At 36.3% G+C, this 22205-nt stretch overlaps 1 protein-coding gene across 3 annotated transcripts in view; it reads right to left on the reverse strand.

Moving 5' to 3' along the window:
• SMG1 (SMG1 nonsense mediated mRNA decay associated PI3K related kinase) overlaps positions 1-22205 on the reverse strand; it is a 100882-nt gene that overhangs the window by 42936 nt on the left and 35741 nt on the right. For 2 of the 3 annotated variants that reach the window (XM_039255910.1, XM_039255909.1), the window contains 21 exons: positions 20161-20286; positions 19689-19761; positions 18706-18803; positions 16046-16219; positions 14164-14388; positions 12354-12455; positions 11211-11480; positions 9606-9736; positions 9287-9448; positions 8635-8753; positions 7865-7952; positions 7674-7775; positions 7075-7215; positions 6320-6519; positions 5536-5732; positions 5219-5380; positions 4178-4332; positions 2509-2651; positions 2150-2351; positions 1252-1361; positions 219-366 (listed from right to left, as the gene is read on the reverse strand). In XM_039255910.1, coding sequence (XP_039111841.1) covers positions 219-366; positions 1252-1361; positions 2150-2351; positions 2509-2651; positions 4178-4332; positions 5219-5380; positions 5536-5732; positions 6320-6519; positions 7075-7215; positions 7674-7775; positions 7865-7952; positions 8635-8753; positions 9287-9448; positions 9606-9736; positions 11211-11480; positions 12354-12455; positions 14164-14388; positions 16046-16219; positions 18706-18803; positions 19689-19761; positions 20161-20286 — 3128 coding nt within the window. Of the gene's footprint in view, positions 1-218; positions 367-1251; positions 1362-2149; positions 2352-2508; positions 2652-4177; positions 4333-5218; positions 5381-5535; positions 5733-6319; positions 6520-7074; positions 7216-7673; positions 7776-7864; positions 7953-8634; positions 8754-9286; positions 9449-9605; positions 9737-11210; positions 11481-12353; positions 12456-14163; positions 14389-16045; positions 16220-18705; positions 18804-19688; positions 19762-20160; positions 20287-22205 lie in introns of those variants that run through there. The other variant, XM_039255911.1, reaches the window with a different exon arrangement.

The raw sequence follows: 22205 nt of genomic DNA on the forward strand, positions 1-22205 counted from the left end.
AAAAGGACACAAGCGACACACTTCTAGGTGTTTCTACGGTTTATTTAATTTCAACCTCCACATATGTTGGCAAGTGGCATTCATGTTTCATGTGACCTCTCCAACTAAAATGAAGCTATCATGACTAACTAGCATTGGTTAAGTGACTCATCCCCAATTACATACATTTACCATACTATACACACTGTGCACATTAACCTCCTTAGGATTAAACTTACTCGGTTATGGACTGCCACTTCTGGTCTTGTTCTATATGGTTTAAAGCAGTTGCCAAACAAACAGAACTTCTCAACAACTGAACTTCAATGGATTTCTGAAGTTCCCTCGGATCTGGACTTAACATGTTGGGAAGCAGTTTTTTCATATCTAGAGAAGTTAAGTAAGTTCCATTAATTTGTTTGTAACATATTAAGATATTTTTAACAGTGTTAAAAAGTTATCACTGATGAACACATCCTTTCATATTTAAGCTCAGCCAGCTGAACACTATGATGAAGCATTTCTGAGAGCTATATACAAATTACAGTCTGCATTCAAATTCTATCTCAGACCCACCCAAAATCAGCTGATTTCCAAAAATCAATAAACCAACATACATTTTAAAGAGGTAAATCTATACTTATTTTGCAAACCTTACAGAACTTACCAAAGCAGTGCCAACACACAAACTACTCACAATACTAATTTTAGTGTAATATTTTTTTTTTTTTTTTTTTTAATTTATTTCTAGGAGAGAGAGAGACAGCGTGAGCAGGGGAGGGTCAGAGAGAGAGGGAGTCACAGACTGAAACAGGCTCCAGGCTCTGAGCTGGCAGTCAGCACAGAGCCCGACGCGGGGCTCGAACCCACGAACCGCGAGATCATGACCCAAGCGAAAGTCGGACGCTTAACCGACTAAGCCACCCAGGCGCCCCTAGTGTAATATTTTACAGAATGTTCCAGTTGTGGTAAGGAAATTCATGAACCACATTAAGATGTTAAGAAAAACAGCTTAAACACTAAACTTTTTTCAAACGTAGCCACATAAATCACAAAGTCTTATGACAGCCTTTTTTAGTTTAATTTTAATTGAACTGTTTTCATTTGCCATATCAAATTTAAGTAGAACAGCCCTACATATGTTCTTTTGCATAGGACTCTGCCCCAAAATAAATGTGCAAAAACCTCCTAATTTTTCAGTAAAATACTAAGCCAAACTTTTGGGCAAATTGTCCATAAAATACTTAATTTTAAGATTATTATCTCAAATACCTATTTTCTCTTTTGATCCTCCAGCAAGTAGATTGATATTCTCTCCTGGTAACAATTCTAATTGCTCAGTACATTCAACAAATTCTCCAGATTCAAAACTGCTTAGTGATCTGTAATTAAAATATCAGTTAGCTTATATCAAACCTTATCCAGCCTGTGCAATCATTCAAAAAAAGGTAGAACAAATTCCAGAAAAAGCACAGTTACACAGTATTCTTTTGGTGAAGTACCTTCTATGTAGGACATAATTTTATTTCTGTTTTGAACACGTGACTACCAACTTAGTTAGGACTAAAACTGGAGTGGCAAACCGGAAAGCTACAACTACAGACTTTCAGTTTAGCATGTTCACCCGTACAGGTTTCCTTCCTCTTCTTGTAGTCTGTAATCCTCAGGGCCCAACCTACAAACTGACGGACCTCTGCAGGGCAATGCCAACATCTGATTCTCCCCAAGCTACTTCTAAATTCCCTACACAGCCCCACTCCCTACCTAGAGCCCAGGCCCCCGGAGGGCTCCTGTTCGATCATCTCAATGCTCCATCCTTCTCCTGCCTCCTTTGACTGGGCCTCTGACTGCCAGCCTCCCTCCCTCTCTCCCTTCTCCAACGTGTTGAAAGGAACCTGTTTCTCTTCTTTCAGAGAATTCTTTCTTTCCATCTCCTCAATCTCCTCACCTGATCTGAAAATGGTGGTGCCTCTGAAACTGTTTTCCCACTACATGAATATCTTCCTCACATCTAACGGTGGCTGTTCATTGTAGTCATTTTTCAAACAGCGGTATTATTAGAATTTCAAACATCTTGCAATAGTAGATATGACCAATTTTAATATTTTTCTGCCACAGAGGCAGACTTTAAAGTTACTGAAAATTTATTTAGCTGAAAAAAAGTCCTTACTTTATGTAGTTGAAATCGGCTTTCAGGTTGAGCGAAGTGCTGCTGGTACTCTTTTTCAGGTCGTGGATGGCATTCTGCCAGTCCTGCACAGCAGCCCAGTCAGCAATGGAAATGTAGCACTCACATGCTTTATTACCCAAATAATTTATAACCTCAGGGGATGAGTCCGTTGATTTGGATAGCACAGTTTTCCTGGATTCACCTGAGTAAATATATTTTATAAAATAGAGAGAGACAGACAGACAGACCCAGGGAAGTCATAAATATTTTAATGAGCAGAGAAGTCTATATCTATACAATAGGATCATCAGTACAAACTACCTAAGCCACAACTGTGGATTTAAATCCTGGACACTCACCATTCAGAGAATGTTTGGGGCTGGCACTGTTACGCCCAGCGTTGGCCAACGTGAGAACAGATTTGTCAAAGCTGGTGATGCAACAATCGACCCCCGTCATGGCACACAGGTGCTCCTGGTACTCCACAGAGGCCTTTTCAAACCTTCAATGCAAATTCAAACAGTCCTCACTTTTAAATTACCCACAGACTTCATTTCCAAAAAAAAACTAAAAAAAAAAAAAATTAATCACCCAAATAAATTGAGCAGAGAAAATGAGTTAATTATTTTGTGTAGGGTGGGATGTGCAAAATTAGATTTTCGTTCTCACAACAAATGAAAATAAATGTACAGACTATTAAATACGTTTTTCTTAAAGGTAGTATTAAATAACAGAAAATATTAAGTATCTGATCTCATTATATATCAGGGCTAAGTAAAACAAATTTTAAAAAAGAATTCATAAAGTAACAGATACTAATGGCATATTTTAAAACTCCCAGGTTATCAAAAAAATCATAAATATTTAAAAAATATAAATCATGAAATCTGACAGCATCAACAATCCTGCTATATAATAAAATCTGACATATCAGTATAGGAAAATATGAGAAGCCACAAAGACAAAATCTGTGTTTTTAAAAATCACATATGGTCAACAGAACTTAGGAGAAAAGTTACATTAATCATTAATTAAAATATATATATATAAATTAAAACAAATTATCTTCACTGATAATGGTGGCAGGGTGGTTGTTTCTCAGTGACCCTCACTATTCACAAAGGTGAAGTGAAGGGGTTATTCTACTGTTAAGGAAATAAACTGAAATATCTGTTCTGTACAGTAACTAAGCAATAATATTTATCATAAGCCTTAAGGTCTGTAGCCTTTCTTCTAGTAAATCAACTTGTAGGAATAAATTCAAAGAAAATAAAATTACAAGCTATAGTTTACTATAAAGAACTAAGTGCCATGGTATATTAAGATCAGTAAAAAAAACATCAGAAACAACCTTACTGTCCAAGGATAAGGAATGTTAAATTATGGTGCACTCACAAAAAATATAACTATGCCATTAAAAATAACATTGTAGAATATTTAATGCGGCAAAGTTTTTTTTTAAAGATTACCAAATAGAAAACAAATGGTATGAGTAGCAGAAACACAGCTATTTCTGAGAAATATGGGGAAAAGACTGTATATAATATAAAAGAAAAACGAACTACAGAGGCATGTACACCAAAACTAACAGTAGCAGATGTAATTATGAGTTCTTTTATTTTTCCTACATCTTCCAGATTTGGGAAAGCTGACATAAATACACACAGTCTGTTACAATACATGTTCCTTTACCTAGAGAATGAGTGCACAAGGCTAATGAGCAAGCCTTCTAGCCACGAAGGATAGTTTGTACCAGACGCTGACAAGAAAGGTTATCAATTATGAAACAATTGGCAGATCTAATTTTAAGGAGGATTTCTTACTAATCTATAAATAAGAAAGGCATCTAAGTTTTGCTGCTAATTAAAGAACAGACTAAAGATGACTCCTAGTAAAGTGATTTACAGCAAGTTTCAATTGCTGAAATTGAACAAAGCTGGTTTTAACATTTAACTACAATGTTATCCAGGAATACAGAGGATTAAATATGAAGATATCCTATTACCTATTTCCTACCTTCCAACTTACCTCCCTTCTGCCTGTTGGGCCACTGAATTAATCCAGAGAAGGTTCTTCCCAACAATGGAAGATGACCAGACAGCAATTCCCTGTATCGCTTCAGGACAATGAAGCTCACACAGTGCTTCTACCACCATCATGATGGTTACTTCTAATTCATTCCCCTGGAATTTCATTCACAAAAATTAATCACAGACCTCAATACCATTAAAATTCAAGTATCTACTAAATTTATATAACTACTGATCAAAATCTAAGCCCACTGAAAAGCACGTGTATTTAATTATTTTTACAACAGCATTAATTAGATTAGAATTCTTGAAATTGTTACATATAACGTAGCTACAAAGGTAACTGACACAACCATAACTAGCAGATGGTCTTTTTACAAAGTAAAAAAAAAAAAAAAGTATCCAGAATTTAACCTGTGGTTATCTGTAGAAGTAACATATGAATTAAATATAAAGCAAAAGTCAATAAACTATTTGTAAAAAAAATAAAAAATAAAAAAAAGTAAATTGTAATGCCTTATTAAAAAAAATATATATATAAAGCAAAAGTCAAACATAAATAACCATGGCTTAAATGATGATTAATTTTATGTCTGAATATTGCCTACTGATGTTATCTAATTAAGAAACACTATTTTTGGATTCCAATTATTTATTGAACCTACTTATAAACGGACACTTTTCCCATACATTGTAACACTATTATATATACTTCTTTGTATGTTATAAAATTACTACTGCATGCACTTTCTTATACATTATATAATTACTAAAAATTATTAAGAGAATTATTTATTCTACAACTTTCTTAGAATAACCTTTAAAGTTCCACCCCCTTAAACATTTGACATGTTCTAAGTACAAAATACAAACAGTGATTTTGGAAGTTACTGCTTTTACAAAATATTGAATCAAAACCTTAGGAAATGAACAGAAATTTTTACTTATTTCATTTATAGATTAAATCACAACAAAGGAATTAAACTCAAATTTTCTCCATCAACAGATTTAAAATTAACTCTAAATGCACTTTATCTACCTGAGATGGATTTGTCTTCATTTCTGTAAGCAAGTCAAAGCCATGTCTCACGGTCACGGCAGGCTGGCCTGCCAACAACCCAACTCTCATAATGGAGAGTCGGATCCGTGTCAGCCAGTCTTGACAAGTTTGGCGATTGGTATAGAAAAAAGTCCTAATGACCTTTAGAAAAAAGAAAAAATAGGGCTCAGGGTTGATTAAAATTTTAGGTATATATGTCTCAAATATACAAGACTACTGGGATTTCAGCTCTGCACACACTGCCAGGCTTGACCATGAAATTGCAACAAAGCAACACTCAACCCACTGGAACCAACCTTGGGAGGTGATGTTAATGCATTAGCGCACCCCTCATATGCATTATACATTAACTTCTCCAGATTTTCCAGATACTGAAGAAGAAGAACAAGTCTAAGCTGGTTGCTACTGTGGCCTTCATCATTGTCTGCAGTTGTCCACTGACTAACATCTTGATCGGGGTTTAACGTGTGAGCTGCAAGACTTCTAATGATACCTTAAAGCAAAGACAATATTCCAAATTTAAAAGAAATCTCTAAAGATTCTACAAGTTGGAGATAATTTCACAAATTCACATTTGTCAAGTTTCCTCTCTAACCTACCGTTTTATAACAAAACTCACAACATGAAAGACCTTTTATTTTAGGGGAAAAAAATGTTTTCTCCACACAAATCCCCTAGTTTCTGAACAAAGAAAAGACAACCATGCTGTTGTCAACACAATTATTCAATGAAAGGTTATTCTAACAAATATTATCTGAAAGACTATCAATTATTAAGGAATAAAAAAAATATAATCTCCAATTTTTGTTTGAACAAAGATAAGAAATCCATTCTTTTTTTTTTTTTAAGCCTATTTATTTAATTTGGGAGAGACAGAGAGCGTGAGTGGGAAGGGTAGAAAGAGAGGGAGAGAGAGAATCCTAAGCAGGCTCCATCCCACAAACCACGAAATCATGACCTAAGCCGGTATCAAAACTACGATGCTTAGTTGATGAGCCACCCAGGAGCCATCATTACTTCTTAATATAGGGTTTAAAGGTCTTTTTATTACCAAGTTTGAAAAAGCACAAAGCTAATTACCTTCAATTGTCTGGAAGGTATCCTGAGCTCTGCCCAGTGGGGTTCTCAACTTAGAAAGCACAGTGAACTGTGCTGCTTCCCAAATAGCCCACTGCCAAAGGACGGCATCGGTCTTTAACAGATTTCGGGGAATTGTTGATTGGTCACGTTTATCCAGTCTCTGGCAGCTATAGAACAATCTTTCTAACCAATTGTCCTTCCTGGGAAAAGTAGTTTCAAATTTAACAAACAATGACAACTTCGTTAAAAAAAAAAAGTGCAAAGGGAGCAGGCACAGAGGACTACAATTTTTCCTAGTTCAAATGGCAAAACCCTTAATGCCAAGAAGCATTACATCCCTCCTTTCAGGATGAGGAGGTCTTTTACAGTTAAAACAGGATGGGGTGCAGTGTGGAAGGGTTATTACAGTAAATGGTTCATGACAATTTGGCTATTAGAATAAAACATTCACTGCAACTAAGCACCTGCAGAATGTCTATGTCCCAGGCCTCTCCCTGAAGCATTAATGACTAGGTCGGAGCAGTTAACTGTCAAACATAGTCCATCATTCAATTTCAAAGCTCATTTTTGTTTCTTCAGATGCTATCTTCAAAGCAATTCTTCCTACTGCTGAAAACTAAATAACCCATTTGAGAAGATGTCATTTTCTACTCTGCCACTCCTGACATATTCTCTCCTCAAAATGGGTGTATGGTCAAGATATTCAAGTATATTTAAGTTACTTTTTCCAGATGAGAGAGTCAAAGAAATCTTACCCTGTTCTGTGAGAATTCCCATACAAAATAAAACTAATAACATCAGAGAAATCTTGTGGGTGGAATGTGTTACTCGGTGCTTTACTCATGTGACTTCTTAATGCTAAAGAAATTTCTTGAATTTCTGTGTGATTGTTATTGCTGTAGACAAACATAAAATCACTGTTATAAAAAATGCTTTAGTTAACAGGTTAGTTCTTACTGTAAACGGGCTATTTCCTTGCTAACTAAATGCAGAAATGGAAAAATAAAACTGAGACTTCAAAATGGATGCTGAGAGGTTATTACAGTTTCAAAATTAACCGAGTAAAAACAATGAAGATTACAGTTGAGGTTAGTGAAGTAACTACGAAGAAGCACATTTTGGCACTCTCTTTTGTTACTTAGTATCATGAGCTTCTAAGTTTATAAAAATATTAAACTTTGTTAACTTCTTCTAGACCTAGACAATTTGATCCTCTGACATCTCTTCAGTCACTGAGAAGTGCCATACAAGAGGTAACATTAATTCACTAATAGGCAATTTGTCTTCTCCTAAACTAAAGGACTAGGCAGTTACAACATAGTGGGGTATCTCTGTTCCAACAGAACTGTCATACCTCAAGACAACATCTAAAGGAATTGACTTCAACAGCTTTCCAAATGCTTGTCGAATACGAGTTCCACTATGGACAAGCTGAACACGGCAAACATCAACGCACCTACAAAAAAATGAAACAGTTAACAGAGGTATGGCAACAGTTCCAAGTTCTTAGGACCAGGGTCAGAAGACAGAATCTTTAGTCCATACCTCTGTAGAAGATCATCTGGCAAAGAAGAGGACAAAGCATGTAGACTGCTGCATGCTTGCAGACAGATATTCACATCTTCAACAAGAGCTATTAAGAATTAAAAGATACTTTCAGCTTGTGAGAAGAAATTATATGCCAGTATGTCATAACTTCCTGAACACACTGACTCACTCAACAAGCATTGCTCCTGCCTAGAACTATCACTGGGACAACATTTGGGAAAATGGTACATCCAACAAAACCCACTTAAAGTTACTAGTCTTTACCCAAACTTTTTCTGAAGGAAATTTAAAAGGAAATGGAATGTATAAACATTTACCTAAGATTAAAAATGTGATAATCACTTAAAAACAATTTATTTTTCATGTATTAAGAATACCAAAATTTGGGGCGCTTGGGTGGCTCAGTTGGTTTAGCGACTGACTTTGGCTCAGGTCATGGTCTCACAGTTCATGGGTTCAAGCCCCACGTCAGGCTCTGTGCTGTCAGCACAGAAGCCTGGAACCTGCTTCGGATTCTGTGTCTCCTTCGCTCTCTGCACCCCTGCCCGGCTTGCTCACTTGCTCTCCCCCTCTCTCAAAAACAAACATTAAAAAAAAAAAAAAAAAAAAAAAAGCAAAGACAGATTACGCATCTGCCCCTGAGATGAGAATTATACATTTCATGTTACAAAAATGTTCAAATGACTATCTTTCTCTCATTACTAAAGACCCTTTTTAGGTGTATAGATTAACAAAATCTTTTTTTAAAAAAAATCACAGAATCTTACTGTTGGCTAAAAGGCCTTTACAAAATTTATGGAAGGATGGAAGAGAGAATAAAGGTGCATATGTTTCAGACTTCTTCATTAAAACAGCCACTTCCAGAGCCCAGGTCATTAACAGTTTCCTGAAACACAAAATATACAGTTGATTTTGAAAGAAAGAAAGAAAGAGAGAGAGAGAGAGAGAGAGAGAGAGAGACAGAGAGGGAGGGAGGGAGGGAAGAGGGAAGGGGGAAGGAGGGAGGAAGGAAGAGAAGGAAGAAAAGCTTTAAAAATCTATTTTTATGTTAGTTTGCTTTTGGCTTTTTAACTATCTCAAACAACAGGAAACAAAAAATTGAAACTATAGAAATTCCTTTGTCAAAAAGCTGAATTTCCTTTAAGAAAATCTCCCCAAATCAGAAGTTATAGCAAAGAATATAAAAAATCTCTATAGATACATTCTTTTACGTAACTGCAGGCAGGGAGGTTTCATTCAATTCTTTCAGAAAAGAACAAGAAATCCTGGATTAAATAATAAAGCTAAATTTTCAGTGTTTCATAATGAAGAGGCTGCTCTATACCACTACCTCAAGTCTGGGTTTCTTACCCTCAAATTATGTAGCTAAGATAATGAAAAGTTAACAACACCTAATATTAGAAGTTAGTACTTAGTTACCTTGTGTCCTGATTAAGATTATCTTTCTTAAGCAATATTCCCAGGAGATTTAATATAATTGAGAAATGTTTTTTTGTAGCTGTAGTTACAGTACTAATCACAGCTCCATCAAACAAAGACGGGGATGAAGAACTAAGACTGCTAGATATAAAGTGATCGTGCCTGGAAGACAAAAGAAAAATCATCTTTCATCTCTAATTAAAAAAAAAAAAAAGCAATTCCAAAGTCAACATGCTTTTTAAGATCTATCCTTCAAGCACCCATCTTCCCATATAAAAATTAAAAAGAAATTTTTTAAAGTATCTGTACAATACAGTACCTGGTACAATGAGAATACAATGTGTAAAGCACTGCATACTGAATGGCAGGGAAGTGAACAGCCAGGTCACCATGCACAATCATCAGATTCTTACTCAGGAGGGCAAAGACAGTTGGAGACAGTGCCCACATCTGAGGATGTAAACAGAAGAGTAAATGTTTGGTTCCTCCAAGACACGCTTATCCTTCCAAAATATGTGTACACATTTTTTAAATCTCAAATGACAGATATAAATTCAGAAACAATCAAGTACATTAAACCTGGGGTCAGCATTCACTTTTTGTGAGGAAAGTAAGTATTTTAGACTTTGCAGGTCAGGTGATATCTCTGTTGCAATGGGCACCTCTTCAACTCTACCACTATGGTGAGAAAACAGCCATGGACAAAAATCAGAGTGGCCATTTTCAGGGGATATTTGCACAATTCTGTACATGTACTATAAATCCTTGAATTTAAATGGGAATTATATGGTATGTGAATTAAATATCAATAAACATTCATTTTTAAAAAGAAAAAAATAGGTTTTGAGCTGTATTTGGCTCATAGGCTGAAGTCTACTAATTCCTGATCTAAACAAAGCCCCCCCCCATACCGTTTAGTGTACTAGACTGCATCTCCTCTATTTTCCATATACTGCAAATGGCAAGATCCCATGCACAATGAGAAAAAAGGGATCTTCTGCCACTCTAAGCCTTTTCCATCTTTCCCTTTTCCTTCCATTGCTAAGATACTCCATTTCACTTGACTGCCCCTTCCTGATCCTGTTTCCAGAGTACAAGACAAAAACCTCCTCAAATCTACATACAGTAAGAATTGTTCAACAATGAAATTTTACAGTTTGAGTAGAGTTTACTAGAGCCTACCAACATCTGCCCTAACTAGCAGTGGAAGGGGCAGCTACATGTGGACTGATACAAGGCAATGTCATCACGAGAACATGCAAGTATAAACACCAAATCTTGACTTTTCCCTCCCTTCTGTTTACTCTTCTTCTCTCTTAGGGACTTTATCTCTTAATTATACCCTATTATTTTTTTGTTAGAAATAATGTTTTTCAATCCTTCAAGGCCTAACAGAAGGGAAAAATATACAGATCAGAGCAATAATTATAAATCAAAGGCAAGGTCATTTCAAATTTCTTAAATCTTTATTCTTTTCCCAAAAGAATATACGAATATTCCTAGAGAAAAGTAGGCAGTCAAAAAGTATGACCATCTGTAAGCACTAACTTTCATGAACAGAAAAGGGAAGAAGGAGCAGCATATTGAAGGAACTATACAAATCTGAGCTGTAGAAAATGTTGACAAATTTTCTGCAAATATGTTAGAGTAAAAAGAAATTGATAAAAGACACCTTCCTAAAAATAAAACAAATAAGAAAAAATCTCATCAAGGGCTGTCAAAGAAAGGAAGAAGAAAGCAAACCCTAACGACAAGAAAATATTTCTGTCGATTCTCATTACCCCAGCAAGTCCTAAATACGGCACTTACTCCACAATGACTCTAGAGACATGCTGACATGATGACACTAGTAAATGAAACAGATAAACACGCAATGAAAAGAGGCTTAGAGATTAAAACAAAGCCACTACAAGTGAAGACTCACCCCAATCAGCGAGTTTTTGGCATTTCCAATTGTAGTCAGGGCACTGAGGTCAAATATAACTACAAATTTGGCATTGTCTACATTGAATACATGATTTTTAAAAGCCTCATGTTTTATTTCAGAACAGGCATCAGGAAGTTGTAGACTATGTAGCAGATTGTTTAGGGCACAAGTCATTTCCCCCAGAATTAATTTATAGGCAGTCTCCAAAACAGGAATATTCTTCAGGCTGAGAACTGCTTGATAAACAGCATGGGCTACAGCAACAACCTTTAAAACGAGAATTCAGGAGAGTGATGATTAAATGGAAAATAAAAGGACTACCTGCATAATGTGATGATACAAATCAACTGAAGACCAATAAATAAATTCACTGTCCAGAACATCAAAGACCTTAATTTTTTTAAAAAATCCAACTTTTAAGGAAACTACATGTGTCAACAAGTTTATAAAAATTTTCAGGGGCGACTGGGTGCCTTAGTCAGTTAAGCGTCCAACTCTTGACTTTGGCTCAGGTCATGATCTCACAGATCTTGAGTTCAAGCCCCGTGTCCGGCTCTATGCTGATGGTGCAGAGCCTTCTTGGGATTCTCTCTCTTTGCCCTTCCCTCAAACATGTATGTGTGGCATACACTCGCACATGCTCTCTCTCAAAGTAAATAAACTTTAAAACTTTTCAAAACTTTTTACATAGGAAGGGTCCTCTAAATTAAAATTTCATAAAAGGTCATTTTTAAAAAATGGCCAGTATCAAACATCTACAAAAAGACCAATTTAAAAATGGATTTTGCAACAACTATTTGGAAAGCCTGTCGTGGTTCTGATGTGGAGTCAGTTGAAAAGCTAATAATTAAATTTATGATAAAACATAGTCCTTCTGAATTTGTAACTTTAAAAATATCGCTTATTTTATGAAATTTTAATAAAATCTAATAAAAACAAATTATGGAAATATGAATATAATAGCTGGCATATCAGTCTGGCAATCAACAAATACTAAGTTGAAAGCATCATTATAATCATTGTACTTTAAACCCAATATTTAACATTTCACTCCATTTCATTTATGTAGCTAATAGGCAACTTAAAGTCAACTCCTCAATGACCTAAGTTACCAAAACTTCTTATCAATGCATCACTTACCTCTTTTTCTTTATGATAACGCAAAAATAGTAGTTTAGATGATGGTATAAACAGTTTTTCTACAAATGATGATGGCAGTTTTGTATTTATCTGTTCAACAATCTAAAAGTATAAAATAAAAAGAAGTTAGCTATCAAGACACAAATGACATGGAGACACCTTAAATGCATAATGCTAACAGAAAGAAGCCAATCTGAAACAGCTACACATTATATGATTCCAACAATATGACCTGATGGAAAAGGCTAAACTATATAGACAGTAAAAATATCAGTGGTTACCAGGATTTTGGAGGGATGAATTGATAGAATACAAGGGATCTGTAGGCAGGAAAACCATTCAGTATGATACGGTAATGGTGAATATGTGGCATAATTCGTCAAAACCCTAGAATGTACAATCCAGAGAGTGAACCCTAAGGTAAACTATGGACCTCAGTTAATAACTTGTCAATTTGGTTCATCAATTATAATAAATGTACCGCATAAAACAAGATTAGTTAATAATGAGGGGAACTATTGTGGGAGAGAGTATGGGAACTCTGTACTTAAGGCTCAATTTTTCTGTAAAACCTAAAAACTGTTCTGAAAAATACTTATTGATTTAAAAAGTAATGTATCGGGGCACCTGGGTGGCTCAGGCGGTTAAGCGTCTGACTTCGGCTCAGGTCATGATCTCACAGTTCGTGGGTTCGAGCCCCACGTCGGGCTCTGTGCTGACAGCTCAGAGCCTGGAGGCTGTTTCAGATTCTATGTCTCCCTCCCTCTCTGACCCTCCCCTGCTCACACTGTCTCTCTCTCTCTCTCTCTCTCTCTCTCAGAAATAAATAAAACATTTAAAAAAAAAAAGGGGGGGGGGGGCCTGGGTGGCTTAGTCGGTTAAGCGTCCGACTTTAGCTAAGGTCATGATCTCACAGTTCGTGAATTCGAGCCCCGCGTCGAGCTCTGTGCTGACTGCCAGCTCAGAGCCTGGAGCCTGTTTCAGTCTGTGACTCCCTCTCTCTCTGACCCTCCCCTGTTCACGCTGTCTCTCTCTCTCCCCTAGAAATAAATAAAAAACATTAAAAAAAAAAATTAAAAAAAAAAAAAGTAATGTATCTAAACTATATTTTAAGTCCTTAACATTGTAACATTAAAATGTTTAGACTCCTAAATAGGATACACGTATCTACATTTAAATATGGGCTGCTGTTTTTTTTTTTTTTACTTGGCAAAGGGAAGTGTAACTTTGGCAGAAATGTTCAGCAGAGTATCATCTAGAATTTACTTTAAAACAATTCAGTTGGGGATGGAGGCAGAGCAAGGAAGGGGCAGAGAGAGGCCTAGATGACACCAGATGGACCATATGTTTCTAATTATAGAAATAGTACTAAGTATACAAAGATTCACTATGCTATTCTCTTTTTAATACTCTTCAAAATGCCCATAATAAAAGGTGGAGAGGAGGGAGAGTATTTATGGTTAAGGAAAGAATAAACACTTAGTTTCATATGGGAAACAAAATGTAACAAGGTCTTTCAAAGTAGCTATCAAGCACCTATAGAGTATTTATCATGTGTACTCAATAGTCTTATGTGAAGGACAATGTTTCATCCAAAAGGGGGGGGGGGGAGGGAAAAAAGCTACGCTAAGATCAAACACTAAAAGTAAACAGGTAAGAGAGCAAAAGCAAACTAGATTATGTAAATAAGACTAATTAATGCCCTCTTAAAAGAACCACCACCACGATCAAGATCGTCATTTCTTCCATACTAATTTAAGGGCCTGAGTAAACAAACATATTAAAAAGCAACAAAGAAGAATTCACATACCAATGTAAGTAAATTCAAGACTGAGATGATATAATCTGTACCGCAAGTCTGGCAATTCTCCAGTTGGTCTAATCCATATGTAATGACCATGTCACAATGTATAGTCATGCTAGGATCCAAGCTGCCGAGCAAAACACCAACACACTCATTAGCAGCTGTCAACACAGCCTCAGAAAAAAACACTTGGTTTGCAGCCGTCACACATCTCATTACTCTGTACAGAACCTGCAAATGGGGAGAACAAGCAGCTTTTTAAAAAAATTCACATGCTTTCACAGAGCAAAATAGTTTCTATTTAATGCAGTTTCAACTGAAAATTAACTGCCTGCCTTGTCAGTAGTCTCTTAATATTCTAGCTCTCAGTGGCTGAAATCATAAAGGTATCTTTACTAAAATACACAAAAATGATCTTGCCTAAAAAATTCTAAAAATCCCCTATCTCTTTTATACCCAACTTCTATCACCCTTCCTCCCCCACCCAAAGTGACCAAATGGCTGACGCTCAGAGTGTTTATATTCACCAAATACACCAGTACTTAGAACAGTAACAGTATTAACATGGGAATAATCAGCCATGAGAATAATCTTTCTCCATTAAATCACTTGAGCTTTTGGTAATCAATCTTTTAAAATTAACTATCCAAGTCACCTGAGCTTATCAAAGTTCATGAACTGATAGTCTCTTTGGAAAGAGAAGTCTCATTCATAACATACAATACCTATTTGAGGATTATGAAAAATCATGGAACTTCCAACCAAAAACCCACTAAATAATAAGAGTCACATTAATGTACAAAATTTATAATAAAAATAAGGAAGAAACCCAATAAATTGATACAGCGCATTTTTACGTAACATTCAACAATCACTACATACAGGCCTTAACCTATAGGTTAAAAAGGCCTAAAAGACCTTCATTAAAGAATATATTAAATATATAACTATCCTGGGAAATGACTGTTCTTTCCTTTTGTTTTATATCTGAGTTTACTGCCCTTATTTCAACACTGACAATCACCAAGACTGAAGATATTAAATCATCTTGTTCAGGTTTAAAATATCAAAATGCTGGTTTTAATTATCTTCAAGGTCTGACATTTCTGCTCAAATACACAATTAGCTTAACAAAAAATACATATATAATTAATATCTTATTTTATCTGGCAATTTGTTCAACAGAAGTACAAGTGAGGATTTTATCCTAGCAGTAGAAGTTGTAATCATTTAACCTTTGATGACTGCACCATGCATGTCTCTCCCTTGTCTCTCAAGCACAGTCCACTGACGGGTCCACATATCACTTCCACCACACTGAGGGGAAACCCTCCCTAGACTGTAAGATAGGGCAGCTCATGTTCGGGGCTGCTGAAGGGTGGCAATCACACCGCCTCTTGTAACTGATCTCACACTACTATATATTTTAAGTTCTTACAACTTTATAACCTTTGATGTCGGGCTATCAAGTTGTTTTATCCTGTCATGTTCAGAAAAAAATACTTTTTGAAGATTTCTCTGTAGCGTGTTATTAATACGCTGCGAACTAAACTCAGAAACTGAACAGCAAAACTATAATTAATATTTTTTAAGAAAGATTTTAAAAGCATATAAAAAACCAACAATGCATTTATGAAGGATCTCATGACAAAAAACTTTATGCACATTTAAAATGCAGTGAAGCCTTATTCTCATATGGGAGTGGGGAAAGAAGGAGGATAAAACAGGATCCCCTCCCTTCCTGGTGATTTAAGAAAGTAGCCACATATGTAAACACATACTAAACAAATGAAGGGTTAATAAGATAGTTCACTAGGTAAAGAGAAGCATTTACAATATAGGACAATTTTATTTTTGAATGATATGTAAAGCTCCTAAAGACACTTACATCTGTTACATATGCCTCAGTAATGGGAGGACCTCGAATTGGGCTGAAGCGTTCTCCGATGCTCCTCACGACAGTACTGAACACCCGGAGAAGCGCTGCCAGCTTTGGCAAAGACACAGATGGAGGAGGAACATCTTCATCCACAGACTCCCCAGAAGCCACATGGCTGAGGTCCTAGATGTGAAATCACAGCACTCTTACTTAAGTAGGACACCGTTAGGGGCACCTGGGTGGCTCAGTCAGTTGAGCATCCAACTTTGGCTCAGGTCATGATCTCACGGTTTGTGGGTTTTGAGCCCCATGTTGGGCTCTGTGCTGACAGCTTTGGAGCCTGGAGCCTGCTTCAGATTCTGTGTCTCCCTCTCTGCCCCTCCCCCACTCATGCTCTGGCTTGCTCTCTCGCCTCTCTCAAAAATAAACATTAAAAAATTTTTTTTAATGTTTAAGTAGGACATTGTTCAAAAAAAACCCCCAAAATTTTAATTTTTTAAAAACTTTGCTTTATTTTTAAGGTTATTAATTTGAGAAAGAAAGAGAGACTTCCAAACGGGCTCCGTGCTGTCAGTGCACAACCCGAAGCGGAGCTCGATCCCACAGACCATGAGATCAGGGCCTGAGTTGAAATCAAGAGCTGGACACCCATCAACTGAGCTGCCCAGGTGCCCTAAAAAATTCTGAGTTTTTAACTCAATTAACTTTGTAATAGGTTTTTACAAATAAAGGAATTTTAGCCTATCAGAAATCAAAAAAAGAAACATAATCTAAATGTGAAAAATGAATTTTACTTCTCAAATTAACAATCCAATATTTAAATAAGCCAAAAATAACCTCAACAGATTAAGGAAATAACCTCTCATACCAACTCAGATAGGTCTTGGGGAAAACTTAATTCTAGGACATATACTCTGTTATATACAGGTATAAATGAAGCCAGAAACTTCTGCCATTCCTATATTGGTTTCTGCTAAAATCTTATTTCAGGTACTCTTTGAGGCCCTGAACCCAACAGTAAGTATGCCACATCAACACCATGCACACAAAGAGTGAAGGGGGAGCGAAGTGTTAAAAAAATTATAAAATCTGGTTTACAAATCTAGTTAAGGAAATAAAATAAACCCAAAGAAAAAGACTAGCAAAAAAAGGAATACTAGAACCAACATAACACTTACATATAATTAAGCATCAAAATAACTGAAGAGAATTAGATCTTAAAAATACCAGGGGAGAGAGTCTTTACAAACTAGAAGGGGAAGCTTCAGCAATGCAGATCAGCTTTTTTTTTTTTTTGCCCATTTTTATTTATTTATTTATTTTTCAAATAGTTTATTGTCAAATTAGTTTCCACATAACACTCAGTGCTCATCCCCACAAGTGCCCTCCTCCATGCCCATCACTCCCTCCCCCCCACATCCATCAGTCCTCAGTTTTTGTCAGCATTCAAGAGTCTCTCATGGTTTGCCTCTCTCCCTTTCCCCCACCATTTCCGCCCTTCTTCTCCCCCTTGTTCCTCCGTCAAGTTCAGATCAGCTTTAAAGGTAGGCTACGAACAAAGATATCCTAGGTGTGGAGGTAAAGAAAGAACACAAGCAAAATATTCCCTTCACTCTTCTCTGAAAGGCTCAAAATAGCCAAGATAAAACTGAATCATTATGGGAATCTCAAACATCTAACAAGAATCATTGTAGGTCTGAGTAGAGAAGAAACAGAGGTTCACACAGGAGATGGCCAATGTAAAAGTGGGCCAGGAAAGCCAGGACCCAGTAACAGAGACTTCAGCCTTACAGTCGTCATACTGCACTTGTACAATGGCAAAATATGCTGAAGCCAAGTCTTATTCTCCAAGCGTGATCCAAGATCCTCAATATACATAACAGAAAAGTCTTTAGGGGCTTGTTTACAGCATCAATTCACTTTACTTTTAATACTTTTGGTAAAAAAAAAATAAAAATGAAATACAGAAAATGTCTTCAGAAAACTACTAGCAACCAGATTTATTTCAAGTTTTGCAAAATAAGGCCTACTATTTTTCTTTCAGTCTTTCTGGTAATGCAGCTGGTAACTTAAAAACATGTAAAGGGCACCTGGGTAGCTCAGTCAGTTGAGCATGTGACTCTTAATTTTGGCTTGGGTCATGATCCCAGAGTTATGGGATCAAGCCCCACTTTGGGTTCCATACTTAGTGTAAAGTCAGCTTGAGATTCTCCCTCTCTCTCCTTGTCTCCCCCTCCCTCCCTCCCTCTTCCCCTCTCACTGACTCACACTCTAAAACTTAAAAAAAAAAAAAAAACAGAAACAACACACATGGAAAAAAAATTAAAATATTACAATGGTCTTATAATTTCTATTCAAATATCAAGTGGTCTGAAATATTTAAAAATAAATCTAGGGGCATCTGAGCAGGTCAGTTGGTTGAGTGTCTGACATTTGATTTTGGCTCAGGTGGTGATTTCAGTTTGTGGATTCAAGCCCCGTGTAGGTCTTCATGCTGACAGCGTGGAGCCTCCTTGGGACTCTCTTTCTCTCCCTCTGTCTCTGCCCCTCCCCTCCTTGCTCTTTCTCCCAAAATAAATAAATAAACAAATAAATCTGGCACTGTTTAAGATTTTTCTTTTGCTCTTAACTGAAATTTTAGGAAGTAACTTAGCTTTCTATATACTCACCTCAGCATATGCCTCCATGTCTTCTAGAAACTGACCAAGAAGAGTGGTAGAAAATGCAAGATCAGCTACCCAAAACGGCTCTAAACTCTGCAACCACCCTAGGAACCATACAAAAAATTTAAAAGAGAAAATATTAAAAATCCAAATTAAAAATATATCTAAAAACTTTGTTTTGAAAGTTATCCAATTTTCAAGTTTCATATCCTTAAAACACTTATTTCATAAAATTAGAAGCGTTAACTGTTAAATATGCTAATCATAATTACCAATGTCTCTTTTAATACTGCAAAAATTAATACTCTCCAGAAATTTCATATTGTCTATATTGTCACTATACACGTGGCTTAGGCTAAAATGCCACAACCTACCACCAGCCTGGCTTTCTACTCCAGAGCAACAACTACCCACTAAAGGTGTCCACTAATCTCCCCAGTGGAAATGGGTCAGAACCACTCTCAATGGCATATCCTATTTTCAGAAGGTTACTGCACCGATTAAGCTAAGAGAAAAAAACTATCAGTACCTGAAACAAGCCAAAATATCCAAATGAATTGTGCTAGTCATTCATTTAACCCAAAAATAAATAAAATTGTCTTTATCATTTAGAGTTCTCCAAATTGATCCAGAAACACAAGTATCACAAATATCCAGGATTCCAGTCTATACCAAGGAGTACTGCCTCTGCAACACCTCCTCCCACCAGCACAGGCCACAGGCGACTTGGGGGAAGGCCTTTCAATTTCTCACAAGTGCAATCATAACCTGTCTTTACTCTCCCCTACCAAGAGTTAAGTTTTCAAAATTATCCTTTGAGAGGATAAATTTTGCTAACAAGCCATACTGAATTGTAATAACCAAAATATTTCTGGGAAGCAGTTCTTTTTCTTACATTATGAAAGAAACAGTATTACAGCTGGACTTTGAGGAACCAGAGGTCCGTCCCACAATATTTACATGACTGGCATATATGCTGAATAACTTACCAGATACCTGCTGGGTAAGCGAAGGTTTCTGAGTATGATCTATGTGCCATCCAACTAATATATCAACCGTATCCTGTATGGAGACAAAGAGAAAAGAGCTAATCATTTAAGGCTATCTGCCCTGTGGACGATTTCAGAATTTTAGAGTAAGCAATCCTAGCAAAAGTGTCTGTGTTCTACCTATTTAACATTATAAAAACTTAGGGAGAGGGCAGGGCAAGAACATAATGGAACTTTGTTTATGACCTTGAGGAATTATTTTTTCTTTAAATACTCTAAGGTATTAATGTCAGAAAGTACAGATGGTATTTACAAAAGCAGTGTTATTGCACTATTCTATCCCAGACCCTCCAGCATCAAGGATTATACTTACACAATCCAAAGCTTTGTTTTCTCTCTGATTCCCAAGGTCCTTATATATACACCCAATCCTTTACCTCAACACCTAAACAGAGAGCGTCAGGGAACTCACCCTAAAATTAGTGCTGAAAATATGAGGGTAACATCGAGCCACCAAAAGAATGCATTTGACACATTTGCAAAGTAATTCTGGTGTATCCACGTTTTCAAGAATGGACTGTAGGCTGGTCATTACAAGCTAAAAAAATAAAAGTTATAAACTGTGAATATCCAAAACAGAAAGGAAACAAGCATATTGTGTTATTTATTAGTAACTTTATCTCAAATTGATTACAGTACCAAAGAAAAGGAAGCATATAGATTTGGCTCCAAAAGAAGTTGAAAACATTTCATTCCACTAAGATTAAAGCGGAAAACAAGTGCTGTTTCCTCCTATTTAATGTGTCTCAACATACTTTCTAAGTAACGTCTGCTCACATTTTTATTCCTAGTGCTCTGTTTAATACCATGGACTCGATTAAATTTCATGTACAAAAAACTAAGATGTGCTTGGAAAACTTTTCCTTGAAGTACTACAATTACTCTCCAGTTCAAAATCTATAGCAAATCTTATATAATTTATGCTTGGGGATATTAGCACTTGCTTCAAATTTGAATGACACAGAGAAGATTAACATGGCCCCAATACATGAATGACAGACATGTGGGCTATTGGACCACTATATATAGATCTATTTTTTAAACAAATGAAGGCAGGTCACTGATAGAATATTTTGCAGCTGTTAGAAACCATTTTTCCCTTAAAAGGAAAGCTCTTCTTTACAAACAAATGAGGTTGAAACTATAGAAAAAATGCTAGAACTGGAATAGCACCTAACATTTTGCATAGCCAATGTTATAATCCATATGGGTAAAGAATATGAATGGGTGCCAAAATCACTGAGTGAAATGTAACTAAAAAACAGGTTAGACGGTATCATGCCCAGATTAGTCACTAATTTCAAAGGGAGACAAACAAGCCTCCACAAGGAAAAATTCTGGTCGTCACCACATCAACCATCACTCTTTCTGACAGTAAGACAATCTGAAGTTATGTGTCTGCTGGTGGGATGCAATAGTAAGGATGAATACATGAAGTACTTATAACCAAAATGTTTAAAATCAGCAAAGAGCAATCAGACAAACTCAGAAAGTAGAACATTGCACAAATAAGAAAAAACTATGTTAAAGCAAGATATAAAAGGCATCCAAATCAGCCAGGAGTAAGTCAAACTTTCACTCTTCGCAGATGACATGATAATCTATATGGAAAATCCAAAAAGATTCCACCAAAAAACTGCTAAAACTGATCCAAGGAATCAGCAAAGTTTGTAGGATATAAAATCAATGCACAAAAATCAGTTACATTCCTATACAAGAACAATGAAGCTACAGAAAGAAATCAAGGAATCGATCCCCTCTGGTGCATTTACAAATGCACCAAAAACCATAAAATACCTAGGAATAAATCTAACCAAAGAGGTTAAAAATCTATACACTGAAAACTACAGAAAGCTTATGAAAGAAACTGAAGAAGACACAGAAAAATGGAAAAATATTCCATGCTCTTGGATAGGAAAAACAAATATTGTTAAAACGTCAATACTACCCAAAGCAATCTACATATTCAATGCACTATCTATCAAAATAACACCAGCATTCTTCACAGAACTGGAAAAAACAATCCTAAAATTTGTATGAAACCAGAAAGGACCCCTAATAGCCAAAGCAATCTTGAAAAAGAAAACCAAATCAGGAGGCATCACAATCCCAGACTCCAAACTGTATTACAAAACTGCGATCATCAAGACAGTATGGTACTGGCACAAAAACAGACACTCAGATCAATGGAACAGAATAGAGAACCCAGAAATGGACCCACAAACGTATGGTCAACTCATCTTTGACAAAGCAGGAAAGAATATCCATTGCAGCAGGTGGTGCTGGGAAAACGGACAGGGACATGCAGAAAAATGAACATGGACGGACCACTTTCTTACACCATACACAAAAATAAACTCTAAATGGATGAAAGTCCTAAATGTAAGACAGGAAGCCAACAAAATCCTTGAGGAGAAAGCAGGCAAAAACCTCTTTGACCTTGGCCACAGCAACTTC

The sequence above is a fragment of the Hyaena hyaena genome, unplaced genomic scaffold (assembly GCF_003009895.1).
Source record: "Hyaena hyaena isolate Hyena2069 unplaced genomic scaffold, ASM300989v1 scaffold_550, whole genome shotgun sequence".
NCBI lineage: Eukaryota > Metazoa > Chordata > Mammalia > Carnivora > Hyaenidae > Hyaena > Hyaena hyaena.